This window comes from Xenia sp. Carnegie-2017, unplaced genomic scaffold (assembly GCF_021976095.1).
Source record: "Xenia sp. Carnegie-2017 unplaced genomic scaffold, XeniaSp_v1 HiC_scaffold_6, whole genome shotgun sequence".
NCBI classification, from domain to species: Eukaryota; Metazoa; Cnidaria; class Anthozoa; order Malacalcyonacea; family Xeniidae; genus Xenia; species Xenia sp. Carnegie-2017.
Window position 1 is genome coordinate 9,752,291 of NW_025813526.1, and position 24,660 is coordinate 9,776,950.

General features: G+C 35.6%; 2 protein-coding genes and 1 long non-coding RNA gene across 5 annotated transcripts in view; all 3 read right to left on the reverse strand.

The window, feature by feature from the left end:
- LOC124457498 overlaps nt 1–15,910 on the reverse strand; it is a 51,495-nt gene extending 35,585 nt beyond the window's left edge. Inside the window, exons 1-2 of one of the 3 annotated variants that reach the window (XM_047007737.1) lie at nt 15,625–15,910; nt 162–246 (exon numbers count right to left, since the gene is read on the reverse strand). In XM_047007737.1, coding sequence (XP_046863693.1) covers nt 162–246; nt 15,625–15,627 — 88 coding nt within the window. In that variant the 5' untranslated portion in view covers nt 15,628–15,910. Of the gene's footprint in view, nt 1–161; nt 250–15,624 lie in introns of all 3 variants that reach the window. The other 2 variants (XM_047007736.1, XM_047007738.1) reach the window with 2 other exon arrangements.
- Nucleotides 8,809–9,375, reverse strand: LOC124457501. Its single transcript, XR_006952632.1, has 2 exons — nt 9,127–9,375; nt 8,809–9,042 (listed from the first exon to the last, which is right to left on the reverse strand). It is a non-coding gene; the product is annotated as an uncharacterized LOC124457501 (long non-coding RNA).
- Nucleotides 15,911–21,723: 5,813 nt separating the features above from the next.
- On the reverse strand, nt 21,724–24,249 carry LOC124457087 (zinc finger MYM-type protein 1-like). Its single transcript, XM_047007376.1, has 2 exons — nt 23,781–24,249; nt 21,724–23,575 (listed from the first exon to the last, which is right to left on the reverse strand). The coding sequence occupies exon 2, from the start codon at nt 23,515–23,517 to the stop codon at nt 21,724–21,726; it is 1,794 nt and encodes a 597-aa protein (XP_046863332.1). The 5' UTR covers nt 23,518–23,575; nt 23,781–24,249.
- Nucleotides 24,250–24,660: the final 411 nt, after the last annotated feature.

A 24,660-nucleotide genomic window follows, 5' to 3' on the forward strand; every position in this document is an offset into this window, starting at 1 on the left:
CAAACAAATTGGTCATTACTGAAACGTAAATTAGCTGCACTTGATTTTTTCCTAAACTTGCAAAGTTTGAGATAATACATACTTCAATTAAGTAAACATTACAATTTCAAGCTTGAAGTTGAAATTGAAATTACACAAACTAGACATATAAATATTAATACCTTTTAAATTTCTGTAATAATGAAATTGAAGCACTATTAGAAAGGCTGCCATTCCAGTAGCAGTAAAAATGAACATTTCTCTCTTCTTCTAAAAAAAGTATTATAGTTGCAATACGATTAGTCTTCGGGTAAATAAAACTCTATAAACTCTAACGCGTTTTTTGGAAAACTTTATGAGAAGTCTGTACACCATTCAGTTTGTTGTTTTTCTCTCCATCAACTACACTACCAGTTAAAGGGATAAATGATGTGAAACAAATGGAAATACAAGTTGACCAATCAATGATTGTTGTAAATTGTTTTGCTTTAAACTTTTTTGGTATCTTTACTGAGAGTGAAAACAGTTCTCATTGATAAGAAGAAAACTTTGTATTTGCAAAATGACCTGTATTCTGATGTAAAATTGGATCTTAAACTGAAAATTTTAAAATCGTAAATCCCTCGATATCAATTTTACTGTTTCTGGGTTGTGATATTGTTCCTTTTTAAAATCAGAACTAAAGTATGAATATTAATGTTTACTTAAAACAAAGCTACACCTTATGCCCGACTTAAGATAGCAAAATGTGTTGTAACAATAACTTGATTCATCTTCATTTTTTCATCTTTCTAATATAAGAAGTATATATTTGCTCTTCGTTTCACGTGTAAATTATCTTCGTTGCAGAAGACAAAATCGTTCAATTAGACAAATTGCTGAAGGTTTTTATGACAGTGAGCTAAATGCCAGAAATAGATTCGTCAGAAATGAAAAAAACGGTGTAACAAATTTGCTTCTTCAAGATTTAATTAGGATACGCAGCGAAGCTCTGCACTTCAGCTTCCTCGAATCGTTACAGAATATATAGTAAAAATAGCATTTTAAATATGCATGAGCAGTATAAAATCTGTTTAGAATACCAGCCGTTTTAGCACAAACAACATCTAGTATCTTAACTTCAAATCAAACATGGCATATATATCGTATTCATTCGTGTTTCATGGTCAGATTGATTGATGTTGCCATGCATACTTATGTATAATGAAAACTCAGAAAAATATGATGTTCGGTTATCCGATTCCAAAAAATGACAATGATTTCTTAAAGATCTGAGACAATAACAAATATACAAATAAATCAGTGAACGTTTCAGTCGCTCTATAGCATAGAAAGACATGTAAACAAATAAAATAAAATGGTAATTTGTGTTAACAGATGCTAAGTACTTAAAAATCCTTTAAACTACCCAAATCCTGTAATATAACTTCTATATAACTAGATTCAATTAACGTTGTTTAGCGTTTTTTTTATTGCCCAAGCGTAAAAGGTGATTCCCATTGTCATACAGCCAATACGCTTATGGTTCCAGACTTTTCAAAATTCGATTATCTCGAACAACCTGTACGAAGCAAAGCATCTCAAAGCAATTACTACTTGTTGATGTAAAGCTTTTTACTTCATCTCCTAACTAAATATTGAGGAAGCTGATTTGTATTACAAGTTATTTTTTTTCTGCCATATCTAGACATTGTCCTTAGCTCACCGTAGTAAAAACCGCTAGTATTTACTCCACGCACAGACGATATTGTGTTTTGCTATGTGGATAAGTTACACGGGGGATGAAGAGCAAAATTTATCATAATTGATTTATTTGCGAAAATAATATGTTAACCTATTGTTAATTAAGTAATTTGACCCACCATGCAAGAAGATTTAAATGTAAATCTTGTTTTAACGGAGGGTTTAAAAATAACCTAGTTTTGAGCATCGCAAACTAACCTAGGGTAAAAACTTAAACCTAGGTTGGGCATATTCAACCCTAGGTTAGCATTAACCGCCCTTGATGCAATTAGGGGTAATCATTCTTTCTATAATTCAGTCCACACCTTTGAACCAAAATTTATGGAACGCTACCTGAAGTAAATAATTGAGGGCATATCTTACACCCAGATATGCAAGAGTACATCATTGAGATCTATAATAAATGAATGGGCTAAGTGGACTGTGGCGAAGTTGTCAAAAACGTGGATGCCTAATGACCTATTATGGCTGAAATGATCGTTTTGCAGAAAAAGCCATATCGCTCCTCCCTGATTTGGTCAATGACGACTATGGTCAATTATATAGAATTTTATAATGCCAGAAATTCTATTTTTTACTTGCTGGACTTAGCAATTTCCACGAAAGGAGCAACTCACTTTTAGAGGTGCTTCTTTTCTTCGTTCAAAAAAGATTAAATAGCGATTATACACTTGAAAACCATAAAACCAGTAATCGTATTTTTTAAGACTGACTTCAACGATAAATATACTCGGTTTTTTTTCTGTTTTTTAACAACTCAGAATACTTTTCTGCTATCTTTTAATGTATGAAATCTTTACTTTAACAATTTACTTGCAAAATAAAAGGTACCGTCGGACACCCACGTCTTTGTGCACCGCATACTAACGTGACTTTGTGTTCTGGCATATTTTGCAAATATGTTCAATAAAATACTGTAAGAATCTGTTACACATACAGTATTGTCCTGGATTCACTAAAGTATCCGGATTTGTTGTTTTTTGAGTCTTAAGCGTGTCGTTTACAGTTGCATGTTGTGTGGTTAATGCAGCTTATAAATTTTTTATTGTATCAAGTATGCCTCCTAAAAAGAAAGCAAAGACTCACTCTACTCAAGAAAGAGAACAAGCGCATAATTTAGTCTGGTCTGAGAACGACATCGAACTGCTATTTCATTATATCATTTTCATTCACTCCTGTGTTATCCGCCACCTTGAATTTTTTGTATTCGGATCATTGAGTTCTATAAGACCTGGAGGGGAAATGTCAACTAATTTACAATAAATTATTAGCACGCGGCCGTGTTGTTAAAAACATGGCAGAATTTGGCTGTCAAAGTCAGCGGAAAGACGCGGGCTCATAAAATAACAATAAATATTTTCGCGACACATATTTGACAACCACAATTGCGATTATATAAAATATAAATGCCAAGCACAAAAACTTTTAGAAATTTTATCTTTAAAACATGCTGCAAGCTTGTTTGGTATAAGGATGCTGAAGTAATGCCAGAAAAGGGAACATTTCATGACACCGGTAAGCAACGTAAGATTGTTACATGGTTGTAAATGATGATCGTCCAGTTTAATAAAATTTATTAACTTGGAGAAACCATCATTTACAGACATGTAACGATACTCCCTGGTTCAAACAATTTACTTTAGTAGGATTGTTTACTATGTAAAGTGTTCAGTTTTTTGTTTTAAGTCACTACTTGAAGTGTAATGGTATATACTTTGAATGTTTTTACTCCTAAGTTTTAATTTAAGTTATGTTTATCCAGTCTTATTTGTTTTTTACTTAAACGCTTCCTAGACGACGCAAAGCAACAAATTCTTATCGAGATATGCATATCTTAAAACTCTTGTTTAAAATGAGTTTACCTTCAAGAAATGGAGGAGTTTACATGATTTTTTTCTGAAAATATGAAGCAAATATTAAGAACAAGTATTGAAATCAAATGCAGTGTAGGGTTAATTAATGAACTTTTTGGTACATGTTGTACAATAAAAAATACCTGTATTAAACAGCTAGCCTTGATAACAGCTAGTCATGATGAAGGTGTTTAAAGGTTTGCTTTATGCTAAAAGTTTTATAAATGCTATCGGGTGTTTCTGTAAATGAAATGTTTGTTCTAGTAAACAGGTTAATACATCCAGATCAAGATTAAAAGTACTTTTCTCAATAATGTGCAAATTATGCTCCTACCTTGAAATATTTGCTCAAGAAAAGTTTAGGATGACATGCATGAAACATTAAATATAGTACTGCATCATGTGACAAAATCCATACGTCTTTCAATTTCAGGTGATTAAAAATTCCCATAAGATGCATTGGTTGCAATGAAGTTAAATGTGGAAGAAGCAAAAATAGATGGCAAAGAACTTTTTATGTCTTATGAAGAATTACGATATTATATAAAAGAATAAGAACAGCAATCTAGTGAAACGAGTGACAAGTGTCTTCAACATTAGAGTTTTCCAATTATGTATAGTTTTTTTGTACAAAATAATATTATAGATAAACTAGATTTTTAAGTCATTCGCTGATATATTTACCAAAAGACAAAAACGAAAATTCAAAGGCATAATGTAAAATTCAAAAGTTTGTCAAGTTGTTTGAACCTAGAAAAAAAATAGTATAGGTAACTGTAATTTGTAAGGACACAAAAGAAAAGTAGTGTAAGAAGGTTAGCATTTTTGAGAATTAATACGTTCTTCTTTACATACATTACACAAGGCCATAATATTACAAATAATGACTGTACATTAACAATTATACAACATGCTAAATATCTTCACCTACATTATAATTATTTAACAGGTTTGCCTTAATGAAGCAATAAGAAAAGTGTTACGTCAGAGAAACCATTGCACGTTAATTAAGGAAATCGTATTTTCAATGGGAAATTAATGTAAGTTCTGTTCAGTAGTAGATCCATGGTTGTCAATGACAATCCAGTTTCTAGTATCTTCGCTCAAAACAGAACCAGCAAAATGATTATAGAATTTCTGAATTTCATTCTTTTGCTCTCCTATTTCAAGATATTTTCTTCATAAGTTCTCAGTAGATATATCAGAATATCATAATTCCTTGTAACACACCCAGAATCAATCCTACCAAAAAAAACTCAAAAAAATTACATACCTACTTCCAGTGGATTTAAGTCGTAAGGGTAAGCTAACTTTTTCTAACTCCTTTTTGGACATTTTAACTAAGATTTACCCACCTATTTAAGAAGGACAGTTGTACCAAGCTGTTCATAAGCAGTCAAAAACACAAGTATTGCGCATGGAATTATGCATTAAAGCTTAACAACACATTGACAGTGTAAAAAATGCCGTTTGATATTTATTTCTAATATGGCTAAAGCAATACTTGACAAAATATGCGTTATTTATTCGTAGATTTTCCTCATTTAAATGTGTGTGTCTATTTCACAAAAACCTAAAGCATTATTTTCAAAATTTTATGTTTACGGTATCGTGGTTGCTTTCGCTTGTTGTCATTAATATAAACAGTAACAGAAATCCGGTTTCCGGAGGGAGCGAATGTTAAAACTTTTTGTCAAAGTGGAAGTTTTGGCAACCAAAATCCGCCATTACTGCCATGTTTTGACCACTGGGTTCAGGCCCCTTTTTCCCTCCATGTCTTATAGAACTCAGTGATTCGGATTCGTCCGGCTTTCCGTTTACACGCAGATTTTAGGAAGATGAAAAGTTTTCGGATACAACAATTCCACAAACTTTTTCGGCTTCAAAATTCCCATTTTCTTATAAATTCAACAAAAATATCACATATTTGCGATGAATCCAAAAAACTTTAGTCCTACTGTAAACGGAATCTAAGACAAGTCTTACGAAGTTAGTGCTTTTGAGTTTTGCGCTTTGCTATGTTTACACAGCTTTCTTTAATCTAATCAACGTACCACATGCAAATAATGCAATCTACCGTTGACCTTATGATGAGTGCTCCTCTGCTTGGAAGAAACGATAACAAACGCTCGGAAAGCCAGCAATCAATTTCCGACTTAAATTCTTCCGTGCTTATAAACTTATTTCATTTTACTAATTTAAAGATGAACTCTTTATTATTTTGAATCAAAACAATATTTTTGAAATAACAATCATATCTTAACATATCGTACTAATATAAAACTTTTTTGAAGTGTAGTATACTTTCTTTACTCGACCGATAAATCGAACGCATGTTTACAAGTTTAAATACGTAAAATCAGACGATATTAACAAAACAAAGATATCATACAACTATTTTTTCTCGACACTATTTTGTCAATAAAATTTTGATATGACGTTATCGCCCGTGATTCTGTGCCGATGGCAATTAAACGATATTTAATCTTCAAATGTGCAGACTACGTAGTCATTGCAGTTTGTCCATGCCATTTCTATACTTGCACCATTCCTTTAAATTCTTTGTTATTCTTGACGTTTTGTTAAATCCATACCAATACCATATTTTCCTAACCCGAGCACTGTGACAAGAGTGTACAAATAATGGGAATATATAAGCACCGGACTCGTAAAACGGCACGGTGAGTCATGTTTTGTGTTCGTAAAACAAGATAAAATTGATGTTGGTTATCACTCAGGCGAGTTTAGCATTTACAGTATTGAAATTACGTTGTTTTCGGTATATCTAATCAAATTCCAAACATAAAAATCAAACAAGACGCTCAGCAAGATTCTACTTTGTTGTGATTGTGCGCTCCTCCTCGAACCTTCAACCCCCCCCCAAAAAGAAAAATAAATAAACTGACAGACAGACTGAGAGACAAAATTAAATCAAGATTTCACCAATATATAGGTCCGGCGAAAGACTAGGCCATGTCTTAACACGCTGAGGAGTGGCAGCAATAAGGCAATAAGTACAAATCCTACAATTCTAGCCCGAAAAAATAACACTGCCCATTGCATAAAAAGAAGCAAAAAATAATGATAGCCATTATGCTAGTTTCTCTCTCGAACCGTTGAGATAAACTGGATATACTTTTTTGATAGACTAAAGAGTTAAATCGAGCAAACATGTTTCACGCTGGTAATAAAAAGACGCACATCTGAGTTCATAGGTAGCTGAAACATAGCTCCATCGTTGACAGTTATTAAACGAATCATCGTAGGAGCACAGTAAAAACAACTTGGCATTTAATCCCATGATGTCGTTTTGGCTTTTGAAATTGCTAGCCATGTTAGCTAACATTAAAGGGGCGTGTTGGCACAGTGACGGTTGTCTTTGCTCTACGATTTGTGCCAAAATAGAAAGATATGGGCCATTTTAGCAGCATGAGGTTGTTTTAGATTTTCAAATCGCTAACCATATTGGCCAACAATCAACGCTAAAACAGACAAGAGCTATGGAGGGTGATATCATCCAAAATTAATAGCCACATTATTCAATTACTAATGCGCATTTTGTCCTTAGCAATGTGCATTTTGTCTTGATCATATTTCATTCTGGAATTTCATAATCGGATTTTGTCCTGTACAATTCCGTTAAATAGCATTTTGTTAATGAACATTTCATTATGATGACGTAACATTATTCGTGACTTGCAAAACATCAAATTTTAATCGATCACATTATAATTTATTTATAATATACTTTCTTCATGCGTTTATAATGAAAACAAAATAAATCAATTGTTTTACCAACAGGTCTACAACCCTAAAACATGGCAGACATGTTATACTTTGTAAAACTCCTTTGCAAATTTATTTTGGATTTTATTGCTGACCTCGAAGCAAAGGTCAAATTTAAAAGCAAGAAAATATTACTGACAACGACATTGTTCAAACAGATAAACTTGCTGCTGCTCCAACATATAATATATAATCAGTTGTGGTGCAAACCATATTCATACAAAAAAGACATACATACAAAAAACACATACACAACCAATTAAAACCTTCCCTGCATCTTTCTACCAAAACACTTACTACTATTTGTTCCATCAAGTAGATCAATTGATGTTAGAAAGAATGTGCAATAATTCTTCCAATGCACTTATAGAAGCCTGTACTTCTCAATAGTGAGTTGGCTACAGGAACTTAATGGTCATTTTCTCCTTCAAAAACAAGAGTTTTAGGCTTTTCATCACCATCCAGTGGAAAACCGTCAAGAATCGTTTTCATTACTAGGCTGAAAAATTATGGCATAGGACCACTGCCAACTGAAGTTTCATTTTCAAACTTTACACTGAACTGAGCACAAAACTTATTACTGTGATTTTTGTAAATCCCCAAGATGCCATTGGCAGTCACTAACCATGCGGTTGATATAAACTCGAAAAACTGGCCTGTCACTGACAATTGTAGCATCTCGATACTCTTCAATGACTGTCTTCTTTTGTTCTTAAATATAAAACCAGTCAAGTGATCATTGTAGCAATACAGCCCAGCAAGTATTTGCTAGACTAAGCTTACCAATAATACAACTTCTACACCTAAATACAACATGCTAAAATCACAATAAGCATGCTCAACTTTATTTATATTGAGACCAAATTGTGCTGCAAGAGCATAATGCCAGTTAAAACAACAAGCTAAAAGCCATGCATGAAGCAAAGCATCATTTTTAACCAATCAAGAAAACTATATCAAATCATTTACAACTCGTTTCTTTTGAAAAAAATTAAGATAAATGCTGCAATTAAGATGCATTTATGAATGTTTTGCAGCATGTACGTACCTATTAATTTCTTCGTACCTTCTTGCAGACGAACTTCTGTTGCCAGTTGAAGATTTTCTAAATCTTAGTCTGCGCTATCAACAGCATTTACATGTATATGCACATTTATTCATTCATTATCTGGAGGTAGTTATTAAAAAAAATTAAAAACAAAATATTTGTCTTTTCACACCGCTATTCAGCCTTAACGTACTCTATGCTACGACCAAAATATATTGATAATCCCATACATGGAACTTTATATAATGACATAAGTACTTACTGCCATCCAACAATGATGAAACTGCCACTTCAACGTCTCCCTCACAGACTCTTATAGCTTCTTCTTTGGCAGTATCATGAAGGTCAGGAAACATTTCGTGCAGTTTAGACAATAATGGTGAATTAATTCCAGAAAAATTTGCCTGATAAAAACTTATTTATTCAATTTTCAAGATAAGTAGGTAAACAAAAAACAGTGTGACATTTTTATAGTGAGTGTGTAATAGGAATTAATGCAAGCTTATATCATACATTGATCTTGACTGTTTATGGTGATTGTCCAATCCACATTCAATCATATGATTCCTGATTGAATTCATTGGAATCTGGACTGAACAATTTTAGCATTTCCTGTTGTTGCAATAGATATACCTAGCAAAACAATGTATGTATACGTATAATATTTCCTGTATAATAAATTATCACTTAAATTACTCAAAGCGATGAATACATTACCTTGTTTTCTGGAGGATCTCCTGCATAAGCGTGATCATTCGTTTCCAAGCATTAGGAATCTAGATCAGCTTGAATGGATCTAATATATGCAATTGCCTGCCCTAAGCCAGAACTATCACGAAGAAAGTGGACAGATTGTCCAATATTTAGTGGAGGGGTAATAAGATACAAATCTTTGGGTGATAAAGCACTCCTTAATATCGCAAAACCACCGCCTGATACCAGCCGGGGGTAGATCTCTTCTAATTTTACCTCCACTTTGGCTGCATTTGAATTTTTATGGAAAGAAATACGTCTACGTCCAAGATCAGCTTTTTGTAATTTAACTTTTTCCATTCTAGTATGCACACAATCTTGCTCATGGTTTGCCAGGCAAAAAAAAACCTTGAGTCAAAGTCTCTTGTGGTTTGTAACACCGACCTTGTTGTCCCCACGAATTAGATCGACCACGTTTTCCTGGTGGATGAGAAACATCTTTCCATTGTTAGCTCGATTATACGGTGCGAACAACGCCTGAACTCCTACTCTTATTGAACAAGATGATATTGATCTTGAACCTTAGATGACGAAGTCAGATGTTGTTCTTGCAATGTGCTGTCAAGTGTTGACGATTGGACATGTTGAGCAGCTCCATGATCGGCAAGATTGCAATCTTGATCAGTCGATGAAGTTCTAAGACTTGCTGATCCAGAGAGTCTTGATTCAGTAAATTTGCCGCTCGGCGAAGTAAAGCTGCTGCCTCTCGATTTTTCAAAGGAACAGTATAATTTATTGATATTAACAATTTTTGGAGGTAAATAATTATAAATAAGTTATAATTTGATCGAGTAAAATTTGATGCTTCGCGAGTCACGAATAATGTTACGTCATCATAACGGAATGTTCAACAAAAAAAAGGACTTTAACGGAAATTGTAAAGGGCAAAATCCAATTTTGAAATTCCAGAATGGAATATGATCAAGACAAAATGCACATTGCACAAGACAAAATGCGCATTAGAAATTGAAAATATGGCTTTTAATTTTGGCGGAGATCACCCTCCATAAAGAGCGACCTTTGATTTCATGACGGTTGTTTTTGCTCTACAATTGGTGCCAAATTGGTTCGAGAGCAACTTGATGACTGCATAGAATCGGGTGACTCAATTATATATGGCGGCAAACTACTTCATGCTGCACGCATGTTTCGATTGCTGTTTTCACTGTGAGGACGACCGTAGATGTTTATAATATTTCAAGAAAAATAATATTGTATTGTAATTCAAAGTAAAGAGATTTTGGATAAGACCATTCTCTTTATTTGTTTTGGTTTTGAAAGTGATTGAATTATAGGAGTGTACAGCAGGTATTGTCTTTGCAGTATATGTCAGGTATTGTCTTTAAGAATGCCTTTTTGGCCATTTTAACCGTTTAAATAGCGTTTGAACAAACTAAATCAAATAGTACGACGAAAATTTGATATTTAGTTCGCCAAAAATTTTAGTAAGAGTTATTGCTGTACCCCTTTGAGATTATTTAGCTGTGTTTGCTTGGGTTTTTTTTTAAGATAAAGCACAAGTGAACTTTAAAGCCTCATATATACACAAAAGACATTGCTAAATTTTAAGATTCTGAGGAACATTTCTACCAAGTTGATTTAAGACATAAGTTTATACACTAAAGAAACTTTGTGTGAGCCATTGTAAGCTTAAATATTCTACAGCTTTTACATAAAGATATTCGTTGGATTAAAAAGATATTTAAAACGCGGATCGAGTAGACATAATTAAAGCTTCAAGTTCACAGTAGTTGGCAATCCTACAGTGATCTTTGAATTTTTCAAGACATTTCTAATATATTGAAGGCTTCTTATGTTTAACACCGAGGAAAACAGTGTGTTTTGCTTACTTGAGATCGACGTTGTTTATTCGAAAGAAAAATGCCGATTGAGGGTAAACAATATACACTGTTTTCCGAGATTTTAATCAAGCAGTTTCTCAATTATACTAATTGTAAAAGAAAAAAACTAAATTTATATCGCAGATGAATGAAACGTTTATTTTCCCTAAAGTAATATATAAAAATAACATGATAAAAATACTTTGCCTATTTCACTGGTATGTTTTGTATAAACTACCGCTCTTTTGAAGTCTTAGCATTATATCAAGGCTAGACATTGACCAAGGTCGGGCAAAGATCACGTGTGCTTTCACGTGATGATAAACGTGTTATTCTATTTATCCAAGCCTGTGCATTGAAATATCACGAGCAATGATGTGCTAGTTTATTAATCATTCAGAAATGCTTTGAAAAAATTGGCTTATAGTATAGCTTACTTAACGTAAGTGCAGACACTCAAGCTTGAAGCGAGAGCATTCGATGATTAATTAATATTGAAAAAGGGTTTTTTGTTACAAGCTTGCAACTAGGTTTTGCAATGTGTCGACAAAGATAACATACGTTTTTAATTCTCAGATGCAAAGATTGATGGGAAATTGTTTCCAATATTGGGCAGAGTTCTGTGATATGTTCATGACTTTAATACGAAAGCGTGCTGCTATTGAAGTTTGGTCTAAAATTTCTGGTATGGTACGTGACGTGAGCACTTAAAGTATCAACCTCAGGGGCGGATCTAGGATTTTTGAAACATCAGTCATAAGACGTCGGAGGCGCTCTACGACTGGGGGGTCTGGGGCATTCATCCCTGAGAAATTTTGAGTTTCACATCCTTGAATTTGCCATTTTCAGCGTTTTAGAGCAATACAAAATGTATTTTGTGGGCATCGTTTTTGCGTAAAAACAACACGTTTTGCTTACGTTTATTTCCAAAAAAATGAAGTGAACAATACTTGAATGTTTTGCCAAATATTTAGGATCATTATCATGTCAAATATATGGCCCATTAGCATGTCTAGGAACGTTAAATTTATTTTACAATAATGCTATTCAAAAATAGATACAGTGTTTAAAAATTTCTACCAAGTTGTCAGGCATAGACCCCCCTAGAGACCCCCATTCAAACCTCTATGTAATGAGTTAAGTTAGAAATTTGGTACAACAAATGACAGTTCATAGATATAGAAAAGCTCAGACTTCTAACCATGCAAGTTTATTGTAACCCTTTACCCATCTCCACATCAGGGCCAGCAAATTCACCTTTTGAGAAACAACTGAAATTCTTTTTCTGCCAAAGATTAAGCAAAAATTATCAGAGTGAGAATTTGCAATTAAGGACAGCTTAATGCCGTTAATGTTAATTAAGCATTTCACTAGACTATTATTTTCTGTAAGTATATGCAAGGTGTGCTATATAGCAATCACTAGTAGCATTGCATTTGCAAATACATACAGAATGTAAGCAACATGTCTTTATATAATTAAATGAATGTTAAAATTGGTTCATATGTCATGCTTATTGGTTATGATAAATATCTTTTCATACGATCAAAGCTCGTTTAAATGTAAGTCTGAAATAATTTAGTTTAGAAATTATAATGATCATCAGAAAAATTACATAATGATCATGAAAAATACTTTGTTGTTTTGCCAAATTTCAAAGTTTATCTGCATACAAAGAAAGACATTCTTACTTAATAGAAAATGCTTTTCATACATCAATAGCTCTTTGGAATTTATGGCAAGCAATCTGTTATAAGCCATAGATTAACACACCTTTACATCTCTACATGAGGTGTTCAGTTAGAAAAGGGGACAATATGTGACATGGGACAACATTTCATGTATGTGAAATACTCAGGTTTAATACCATTCCAGTCAAATTGTCAAAATAAAAAGCTTCATGCATCAGAAGACTCAAAATCACAGTTTATAGTAAACAGCTTCTCATGTAATCAATGTTAGTTTTCTCAAATCTTAAACAATATGTAGTATAACTGTCCAATGATTGAATGATCAATGATCATAAACTGAAAAGCCCCAAAGATTTGTTAATGATAAAGTAAATAATAGTATGGCGCCTTATGGCTACAGATTTTTTGTCAATTGAAATATATTTGCAGAAATGTAGGATTTCGCTGCCATATAACGGCCACCATTCCCCAAGCACTAAAGAAATCATAGCTAAAAGTCCTTCGGCAACAACAATTTTAAAGGAAGCATCAATCTGCTTACCATACGCCATATTAACATAAATTGCAAAACACACTCGCATAAATTGACTTTGATAAATTACATTCATGCATACACTTCAGTTGTCCTTTACTTACGATTTTGGATGTAAATTTCTGCTGATAAAACTCAAAATAATGTTGGCTTGCTTTTGAACATCAATGACTGAAATGTCGCTCGCGAGATCGTCTCTACCAAGCATTTACAATTTATCCATAAATTTTTAAATCCGTCAAACCAATCACAATAAAACAAAAATTCAAATTATCTAATTGAAAGATAGCAATTGGACTCTCTTATACGTCCGGCCACCCCCCTTATCAGTGAAGACCATTCCGGACTGTCCACTGATCTGGCCATTGACCAATAAAATAGCGTTTCTGGCGTTCAGACTCCTTTATCAGTCGAACCAGTCAAGCCACCCCGGTATCAGTCGGTTATTCCAGGTCAATTAAAATTCAACTGATCTGGTTACCAAGGAGATATTCATTGGATTAGTCATTAGTTTTCAATAATAAATAAAGCTGGATTTTTATCACTAAGTAAATACGATAATAAAGTAAGAATAATTAATGAATTTTTAATTAATATGAATAGGTAATTTTTGAATATCAAACATCAGTCGCGCGACGGATTTGACCTACTCTAGGTCAGCCCCTGATTAACGTTATTGTAAAAACTTTATAGTTTTTATGTTTATACCGCTATCAAAATTGCTTAAGATGTGTTCAAGCAGCCCAACAGAAAGGTACCGACATATGTTAATAAAGAAGCTGTTATTCAAAATTGATAAGGTAAGACTTGCACTAGATCTTTACTATAAAATGAGTATAACCATGTATCTTACTCCATTTTTGTTTCTCACATTACTTGTGTATCTTGTGCACCCAAATGAAAGTATAGGCTATTAAGAAATTATTGTACAGTCTCAAGCTAATTTTATAAATTGTGTGCTATGCCTTTCTATCATAGAACCACGCTTTTTTTAACCTCTATCAAAGAGATATTGTATATGTTGTTGCAGAGGAGAAAGTTTTGTGCATTATAACAAAAAAAAAAAGACGAGTGATGCTCAGGTTGTTTTTTTGGCCACTTACCATACATACAATGTACAATGTTTAGAGGGCAAGAATGTCTAGCTTTCTTGATATGATTTTAATGAGAATTATTGCAGAGAAATGTCTATATCTTCTGTGAAAAGTCTAGTAGGAGTGCTATCAAATGTGTTTAACTAATGATGCATACACATGGTTATATACATTATGTTTTATTTCGATTTTCCTTTGTGAAGTTTCATTTGAGAAAGAAAGTATGTGCATGTAAAGCGTCTTAATGAAGATGTCAAACAGTTATGTCCTTATGTATAGTATACAAGTCTTAATAATTGCAACTTTCAGTAGTTTCATTTCTTTCTCGGCACGGGGCTGCTTTTTAGACATGGCCGATTTGATGATATAATGGGAGTGAAAACTAAAATGGACAAAAGAGGAAAAATAGCTCGCTATGGGACTAAACTGCTCCTCTTAACTTGGCTGTTTCAGCCAAGTTTTGGGGTAAACATGGAAAAAAGGGGCCAAAATCGGCCCCTCCTTAAATAGTGAAAATCGGCCCTAAATTATGCGGCGGTGCTGCGGTCAATATTTTGGCTCCATTTTTGGGGCTGAACTAGTCCTTTTGTTACTGTGAGACGATACCTGAAAACCACTGTTGAATCGAGTTACGAATTTTAGGTTTTTACCTTGATTTTCATTGCTCTTTCTCCGGGGGGATTGGAATAAGCACGCGTGTCTGGGTGTAATCTTGCGTGTTTGGTTGTAAGATTTAGCTTCGAAAAATTCTTAGGCTTTTTTATTACAGGTAGCATTCCATGTATTTTAGCCACAATGCTTCACAGTCGACATCACTTTAAAAAGTGACTAAGCTACAAGCATGCGCATGTCATCTCAATTCTTTGTTCTAACTGACAACAAAACGGACTTACAGTCCAACCTCAAATAATTCATGTTTTATTTCAGTTAATTCAGGTAATTCATGTTTAATTTCTAAAGATACAACAATGAACAGTGCTGTTCGGTGCACTCTGATATTCAAATTTTAGCAAGCATGCTAGGTCACTGCTATCTTATAGCATTTTAAGCACTGTGATTTTTGACAACTCACAAAATTTAATTAATACAAGTCGCATTCATATCAGTTGAAAATATGATTTCTTCTTCTGTTGTAAAATGTTGAAGTACCTCTGGTCCGATCTGTTCTGATTTGCAATTGTTTAACGTAAATGAATGTAATTTTAGTCAAAATCTGCTACAAATAATATACTCAAAGCTTAACTGTTTATATAATATCCGCCATATTTTGAAAAGGTGTAATTTGAAGTATAAAGTGGACATACCATTCCTTGTGGTGCTGTTTTGTTCACAAATAAGCGTTTTTGTTCTGCAGTGATTTCTGGTTGTTCTTCACAGAATGAAAATAAACTATATGCGTACAGTATCCAAAAATTTGCTATAGTTCTTTAATACTCCTTCGATGTTTTATTGTATTGTTAAAATCAATCGTGCGTAGCGTAACATTTGCATAAGCGAATATATTGGAATGAGTGTATCTAACTGTCGCAGGACGCGGATAAAACGTCGCGGGTCGCGCGAGTAGAATAGAAATTCCAATTTCCTATATGAAATCAACTATGAACTTTTCGTAAGAGAATGTTGGAAAGAAGTTAATACAGAGTCCTCGGGTAGTCTTTATTTCTGTGTTTGCCCACTTGAACGCGCTACTGGAATGAACATTTAATTTTAACATTAAGATATATCACTAGCGTTTTGAACATTCGTTATTAGTGTTTTTATACATGTCCAAATATACAATGTTTGGACATTACGTGTTATATTATAAGTAGTTCATGGTTGAAATCATGCATTGCTCAACTGCTCAACATTTCAAGAAAATTGAGACAAGACTCACAGAATCCAATCACATTCCTCCACCCACTAATCAAATTAGACGCACTTAACGTCTCCAAGCTAACAGCACGTATAAATAAATAATATCCTCATTCTGATGAAGGCTCGAAGCAAGGAGTCGAAAGCTCAATAAAAATCATTTAAAATCCGGAGAAACTTTACCTTTTATGTATTAAATGCCTGGATTACAATTTACTAATTTTCAAATTTATATATATATATAATTGAAAATAAAATAAACCACGAGTTACTTCATAGGAATTTATTCCCTACAGAACTGTTTCGTATGGCAGTTGTTTAACTTGCCACACTCGTCAGGAGAATAAATATAGCACAACGGAACTTATACACAACGATGAATAATTAAGTGATATAGTATTACATTAATGACGTTAGTAAGTGTTTATTACGATGGCGGCATGCGGAAATAAGTTCGTTTCGTTTATTTAGCGAGCTGAGTTTTGGGTGGAAGATGACGAAGAATTTCTCCGAGAGGCATAAATTACAGCGTTTGGTTTGTTTGAGTAGGGTTGTGATTTCTTTACAATTTTCCAGTTGATGGTGTATGGTGTGTTAGAGTCTTTTAGTTTCCATATGTGTTTGCTGAGTTCTAGGGAGTGTTGTTTTGATTTATTTCGGAATGAGCTGGTGTGGTTCAAGTAGCGTGTTTTAAAAGTGTTCTCCGTTAGACCGATGTAGGTTTCTTTGTGTTTGGTTAGTCTGCTGGTGACTGTGGCTTGGTAGACTACCCCTTTGGTTTGGCACTGAACCAAAGGGGCACCATCAACTGGAAAAACCAAAGGGGCACCATCAAAGATATATATATATAGGAAGTTTATAATTTATGATTTTCCGTATAAAACAATGCTCGATGCCCGAGAGCAGAGCGTAAATATGTGTAGTGGTGTAAAGAAAAATCACAGGACTACAGATTCATCCCGACAAGCCTGTTTTGTGATTGCTCACTCTTCAGGGGATTTAATGAATGTATATATATATATATATAATTGAAAATAAAATAAACCACGAATTACTTCATCGAAATTTATTCCCTTTAGCTGTTTCGTATGGCAGTTATTTAACTTGCCACACTTGTCAGGAGAGTAAATATATCACTATAGAACAATGGAACTTATACACTAAGATGAATAATTAAGTGTTTAGGTGATATAGTATTACACTAATGACGTTAGTAAGTGTTTATTACGATGGCGGCATGCGGAAATGAGTTCGTTTCGTTTATTGAGCGAACTGAGTTCTGGGTGGAAGATGACGAAGAATTTCTCCGAGAGGCATAAATTACAGCGTTTGGTTTTGTTTTAGTAAGTTCGTGACTTCTTTACAATTTTCCAGTTGATGGTATATTGTGTGTTAGTGTCTTTTTAGGCATTGGGGCTCTGAGGAAGGGTATCACCTTTGGTGTCGGGCTGCTGCACTCTACCCAGTAGGGTGGACGGACATCACTGGTCCCAATCATTCCTAAGTCTCTCACATGTGGCTCCAAGCGCCATGCCCCGGTCATCGTCTCAGCAGGCGGGCTAAACCATGCCATTGGGTGGTGTTTACACTGCACAACTGGGCGGACGTGCAGCGACAGGCAGCCAACGGTGAGGGACGAGGGTCCACAGGAGTGACCCAATGTCCAAGTGTGCTCCATCCATGGATAAATGGTCCCACTGCCTTGTGGGCATCTTCGGGAGATGAAAAGGCTAAGGAGTAAACCTGACAGAAATCCGAAGTTGGGCCCAAAGGTAGTCTGCTGACATACCCTGTCATCTTTCTGGCAGCTCCTGCAGCCGAAGCGATTCCAAACTGTAGCACTATGTGTTCCTTTTGACTACATAGTACAGGCCGAGAGGGGAGTCTTGGGCAGCGCACGCTACTAGGATATTACATGCCTAGGAATCAGTACGCCTCACCCCATATGAGGTGCCACTGACGTCATCCTCGCTTCGCGACGGACTTCCATGATAGAGTCTTTTAGTTTCCATATGTGTTTGCTGAGTTCTGTGGAGTGTTGTTTTGATTTATTTCGGAATGAGCTGGTGTGGTTCAAGTAGCGTGTTTTAAAAGTGTTCTCCGTTAGACCGATGTAGGTTTATTTGTGTTTGGTCAGTGTGTTGGTGACTGTGGCCTGGTAGACTACCCATTTGGTTTGGCATTCTCCTTTTAGTGGGCATTCCTCTTTCTTCCGGCAGTTGCATTTTCTGTCTGTAGGGGCGTTTTTCATCGTTTCTTCTTTGGTTAAAACGGTCTTATTGTGTGCAGAAATTATTGTATCGATGTTTGGCATGCAACTCTAACTTAGCTTAAGTGTGTTTCTGTTGAAGATTTTGCTGAGTGGATGGTTTTTTGGAAAGGACCTGTTGATTATACTAAGGAACTTGTGTCCGATGTCTGTGTGGACATTGGAGTTGTATGGTGGATTGTACCATGTGATGTTTTTACTTCTGTTTCTGTTTTTTGACTTTCGTGTTGTTTGTGGGTTGTATTGTAATTTGTAGTTAAAGCCGCTTTTTTAGTGCTTCTTGGTATGGGTGTATGCTTGAGTCGAAAGATTGCTTGGTAGATGAGATTCTTGAGAGCCGCTGGTTGATGGTTTCCGGGATTCTGCGTAGGATAGATGGGGGGTGGTTGCTGTGAATGCTTATGTATTGAGGAATGTTTCCAGGTTTGTTGCATGGCTTAAAGGAGTCAGATCGTAAATCAAAGGTGATGTCAAGGAAGTTCACGGATTTCTTATTTGCTTCAATGTTTAATTTCAGGTGGTTTTCGTTGAATATTCGGCACAGTTTTTCTTGATTTTTTCTATCGTCTTGGGGGGAGCATTGAATGCACCGAGGCCATCGTCGCGAAATAAACCAATGTTATTTCTGTAGTCGGTAGGGAGTTTTGAGAGGAGAAATGAGCCTACCAACTGGCATGTTTCCGCTCCGTCAAAGCTACCCATTGTTACGTCGAAATTTGAGCTGCTGCCTTTTTTGCGCCATGCTTCAGGTCTGTTGAATAATAGGGAATTCTTAGCTTGTATAATTATGCGCTTGTCTTTCTTTGTGACTTCTACAAATTCGGAAGAAAATTCCAGGGCTTTGGGTAGAAGGTCATCTGACAATGAGGAGTAGAAATTAACGACGTCAAAGCTAATGAATGATTGTGAGCGCTTCTTGGGGATGCTTTTGAAACATTCAATCACTGAGCCACTGCTTTGCCATTGTTTTACGCCGGTGTGTGCTATTATTTTGTTATTGATCCTTTCGAGAATCTTTTTACTGATGATGCCAATCTCGGATTTTGTTGGATTGATGAGTCGCGATGTCGGGTTGTTGTTGAAGTTTGATTTGTGGTCTTTTAGTGTGATGAAGCAATCTTTCTCGGCTAGAGCGTTGATTCTGCATTCGAGCTTGAGTTCTTTCTCTATTGATATCTCTTCTCTAATGATTTCGGTTTTTGCGTCGGGTGAAGCTTTCTTGTAGTTTTTGGTTATGTTACTTTGGAGCAGCTGTTGGTATGTGTCTGGATTGATGTGGTAAATGTTAGTTGTTTTATCGGCTGGCACAAATAGCATATTATCTTTCTTGATCTTGTTCATATCTTGGCGTAGATTGTTTTGGAAGGGGGAGGTTGAATTTTGCAAGTTAGTATTCTGAACAAGTGATAACATTTCGTATATATATATATATATATATATATATATATATATATATATATGATAATGATAAGGATTAAATATATATATATATATATAATTAATACAATTTTTTACCATCTTTTTGACTACCCAAGTCAAAAAACAGAAACAGAAAAGGAAACATCACCTGGTACAACCCACCATACAACTCCAATGTCCACACAGACATCGGACACAAGTTCCTTAGTATAATCAACAGGTCCTTTCCAAAAAAAACATCCACTCAGCAAAATCTTCAACACAAACATACTTAAGCTAAGTTACAGTTGCATGCCAAACATTGATACAATAATTTTTACACACAATAAGACTGTTTTAACTAAAGAAGAAACGATGAAAAACGCCACCACAGACAGAAAATGCAAATGCCGGAAGAAAGAGGAATGCCCACTAAAAGGAGAATGCCAAACCAAAGGGGTAGTCTACCAAGCCACAGTCACCAACACACTAACCAAACACAAAGAAACCTACATCGGCCTAACGGAGAACACTTTTAAAACACGCTACTTGAACCACACCAGCTCATTCCGAAATAAATCAAAACAACACTCCACAGAACTTAGCAAACACATAGGGAAACTAAAAGACTCTAACCATAGGCGTACGGGCACATATTTTTAGGGGGAGCTGGACTAAATTTGCCCGAATTATATGACGTCATATGACGTATGACGTCATAGATATTCTTATGTTGTCTCTGGCCATCTCAATTAATAAGCTAAAATCATTACAATTTGCTAAGAGGATGCTACGAAAGTAACTACATTTTATTTGATATTTGAAATTTTGTCATATATAACACTAGACGCAGAAGAAATTTAGTTAGTTAAATGTGCGACGATCTAAGACTAAAAGAAATAAGATTTACGATTACGTCGCTGTCCAAAAATGTTAATTATCTTTTCCATGTCGTTCTTTAAAGTACTATTTGCATAGGCTCTTTCCACATTGATTAGGGCAATGCTGTTTAACCGTTTTGACCAATTGTACTTCGAAGATAGGTTTTAAGCGACGAAGAGCGCTAAAAGATCTTTCTGCTGAGCAGGATGTTGCCGGGATCGCGGCCAGAATCGAAAATACTTTGTAAGCCACAGGCAGGACTTCATGAACACCATTTTCGAACATTCTCTTAACAATTTTGGCAGCGTTTTCTCTCTCAGCACAAGGGAAATCAACGTCAATATTCTCAAAGACATTTTTCTCGCTACTAAGAAGCTCACTGTCGATACCATAGAAGTGTGATACCAACTCAACATTCGCCGTGGTTGGAGACCTGTTGAACACAATATCTGCAAGTGCCAATAGGACCTCTTGATCACTACCTTCAAATCTTGATTTCATCTCCGCCACAATCTTGTCAATGCTTAGGTAGTAGCATGTGATACGATAGTAATCTTTTCTGTTCGATTTTCCACTTCTGCATTTACTTCAGCCATTTCACCGACGAGAGCTTGGAGCCGCCGTGACGGCTGTTGGAATCTTGGTACTTTTGCATCTTTGAAATTGAATTCTGTACCTTCAATTTGCTCCTTAATTTTGTGTGCTATGATTTCAGCCCGTGACCATAACAGTTCGAAATTTTCGAGGGAACGACATCCAATTAATGTCTTAATCACGCCATCAACACTCTTCTTTGCTGTGGCGACATCCATTTGCTTTCCTTGTAGGTACCTGCTCAAACCATCGGTGTTAGATAAAATAACCTTTAATACCATCAAACCAAAAACGAACCGAAAGTCGCAAATCGAGTTAAGTAGCGAATTGCTGTCATTGTAGGTCTTCGGATCGCGATCTTTTGAGAGTGTAAGGAGAACCTCGATGATCTTAGGTAATTGGTTTACTACTGCTTTACAGCTGCCCAACGACAAGACCATCTAGTAGCACTCTGCGATTTAATAGTCAGTGTAATATCTTCGTCCTCATCTTCGACCTTGATGTCATTGAAGATGGAGTGGCGTTTGGGACTTCCTTCCAAGAAATTATGGAGACTCTGGATCACACCTAAAGCTTTCTGAAGTGGCTCAATTGTAGTCATCGTATCTTGTAGCGCCAAGTTAAGCCGATGCCCATGGCAGTGAACATAGATGCTAAGAGGTGAGCACTCCTTCATGCGTGCAGCAAGTCCTTTGCGAGGGCCACTCATATTTGCAGCGCCATCAAAGCATTCTGCGACAATGTTTTCCAATGTCAACTCTAGCCTGCCAATGGCTGTCTTTAACAGCTCATACAATACTTCTCCTTCCGTAGATTTGGTTGAATAGAAACCAGTGAATGTCTCTTTGGTTTCGCCATTGAAAACATATCTGAGGAAAAGAGATAATTGCTCTGTTCGACTGATGTCTGCCGTTTCATCGACAACTATTCCGTAGTAGTCGCTACTTCTTGCTTCTTCTGCTATCCTCTCAAGCATGACACTTGCTACTATTTCCAGTAGTTCATTTTGAATAGCAGGGGATGTCCACTGAGCATGTGTCTGCAGCTGGCTTTGAAGTTTAGATTTCAGCCAAGGCAAATCGTTGCATCTTATGCAAAGTAACTCGAGAAAGTTTCCTCTATTTATATCAGATATCTCCCATATATCACCCCGAATCTCTTCATGACCTCTAATTGCAACATTTTGTTGTGCAGTGTACATCAAAGATTGTATGATTACTTTTAAGTATTGTCTGTTAATAGCAACCTGGTCCTGGTGTGCACTATTCAGCTGTTGTAGTACGGAGGTTTTCTTTCTTTCCATTGCTTTAAACTGGAGCCATCTTGTCATGGATCTGACGTGGTTCTCACTCTTGCCATGTTTTGCCAGCTTTGACGACTTCTTCCAATTTGTAAGCACAAATGAAGTATTCTTCCCAAATTCTTTACAGGCAAAACAAACGCATGCATCTTTATCCACTTCGTAACTAATCCATGGATATTTCTTGTACCATTCAGGCTGAAATCGTCGCACAAATGTTTCACTGCCGAATTTTCGTGCAGGATATTCACCTAATATAGGCTGTTTTGGGGCGTGCAAGGTGGAAATCTCTTCTTCATTCATACTGTTAAGGGAAACCTTTCTAGTCTGTTCATTTAGAACAGATGCTGTTGAATCTAAATCTTGTATTGCTGTTGTGTCTAGAGTGTTAGACGTCGTCGTTGATTCTGGTGTTGCAACGCGTTGTATATTTTGATTTAAGTTAAATTCTTCGATGAACAGTGCGTCACTGGAAGTAAGATTTTCATTATCCGTGACCGTATTCAATTCTTTATTTTCTCTGAACTGCGTCAGTGGATTTAATTCATCAACATCAATAAACGTTCTCATTGGTTCCGTTTGGTCTTCGCTTATGGGCTCCTTCAAATTAATCTCAGGTAGATTTTCCTCAAAAGACCCAGTGGCTGCTAAATCTTTACTAGCACTCGATTCTGTTTCCTGTAAGGTTAGGTTATCATCCTTGGTTGTCATGTTACTTTTTACAAAGAAACCACTGATCTTTGACTGCGATAAATCCGATGAATCCATCACTCGATGACACTTAACTTTTTCATTATTGTGAACTCGTCGAAAGTGGACCTCCTTATAATCACTGTCAATTTCCTTGCTGCATTCCTCGCACCAAACGCGATGTCGATACGGTCGTTTACGAGACGCCATATGTACGCTTTATTAGAGCTTGGCTACTAAATGTTTTCCCCTTGTGGATAATAGTTTCCTTGAACAACAATCATAGAGTGAATGGCACTAATCTAATCAATGGAATGGACAGTGCCTCTCCATACGAAGCCTAATTTTCATGCAAAATTAAAAATCACTTTTGGGGATCGCAGCGATTGTTAATCTATATATTAATGTATAACGGATAGCGTGTGGGGAGACGATTTTTCGCAATTTCAAGACATTTCAAGACTTTTACTGACCTCAGCCCTTTTTTATAAATGGAGAACGTTATGTGGATAAATTTAATACCAAAAGCTTTGCTCTGATTGAAAATATCGGCGTTCGTGTTCGTTTAAAAGTTGTAAACACCGAATATATTCGTCGCAATATCGCTAGTAAATAGACCGATTTCTCGTGACGTAATTTGTTTATATTATAATGGGGCGGATGTAAAATTCTCCTATTATGTCTCAAGAAAAATTTTGCACCCAATCACTTTACGCGATTTTTTATTTTACCTCCTGAAATTTAAGTAATTTAAACAATTTAAAAACCATCCATTAAAAGACCGTTCACGCTCAAGAACCGAAGCAGTTTATGATCTAGAAATGATGTAGATTAATATTGAAAATTTAAAAACTGTAGTAAGTATCTTGCCAGAATATCATGTAAATGCTTGCCCGAATACACAAATTCTCGAGAAATTGGGGGGGCTGCAGCCCCCCCAGCCCACCCCCCCGTACGCCTATGACTCTAACACACCATACACCATCAACTGGAAAATTGTAAAGAAATCACAACCTTACTCAAACAAAACCAAATGCTGTAATTTATGCCTCTTGGAGAAATTCTTCATCATCTTCCACCCAGAACTCAGCTCACTCAATAAACGAAAAGAACTCATTTCCGCATGCCGCCATCGTAATAAACACTTACTAACGTACTTAATGTAATACTAGTGACCTTAAGATTTGACGACGCGCTCATTTACAACGCGAGCGGAAATGAATTTTAAACCAATGCGCATGTGCGTGCGTCGTTGTGTTTTGTCGTGCTTCTACTACGCGGCGTCTATGCTTAATCCCACGTCGTACTACATCGAAGGTGGAATTTTTCACAAAAAAGTTTTAAAGTAAGTAT

Coding starts and splice junctions, on each gene's coding strand:
- LOC124457087 (XM_047007376.1), bottom strand. CDS start 23,517: ATGGCGTCTCGTAAACGACCGTATCGACATCGCGTTTGGTGCGAGGAA.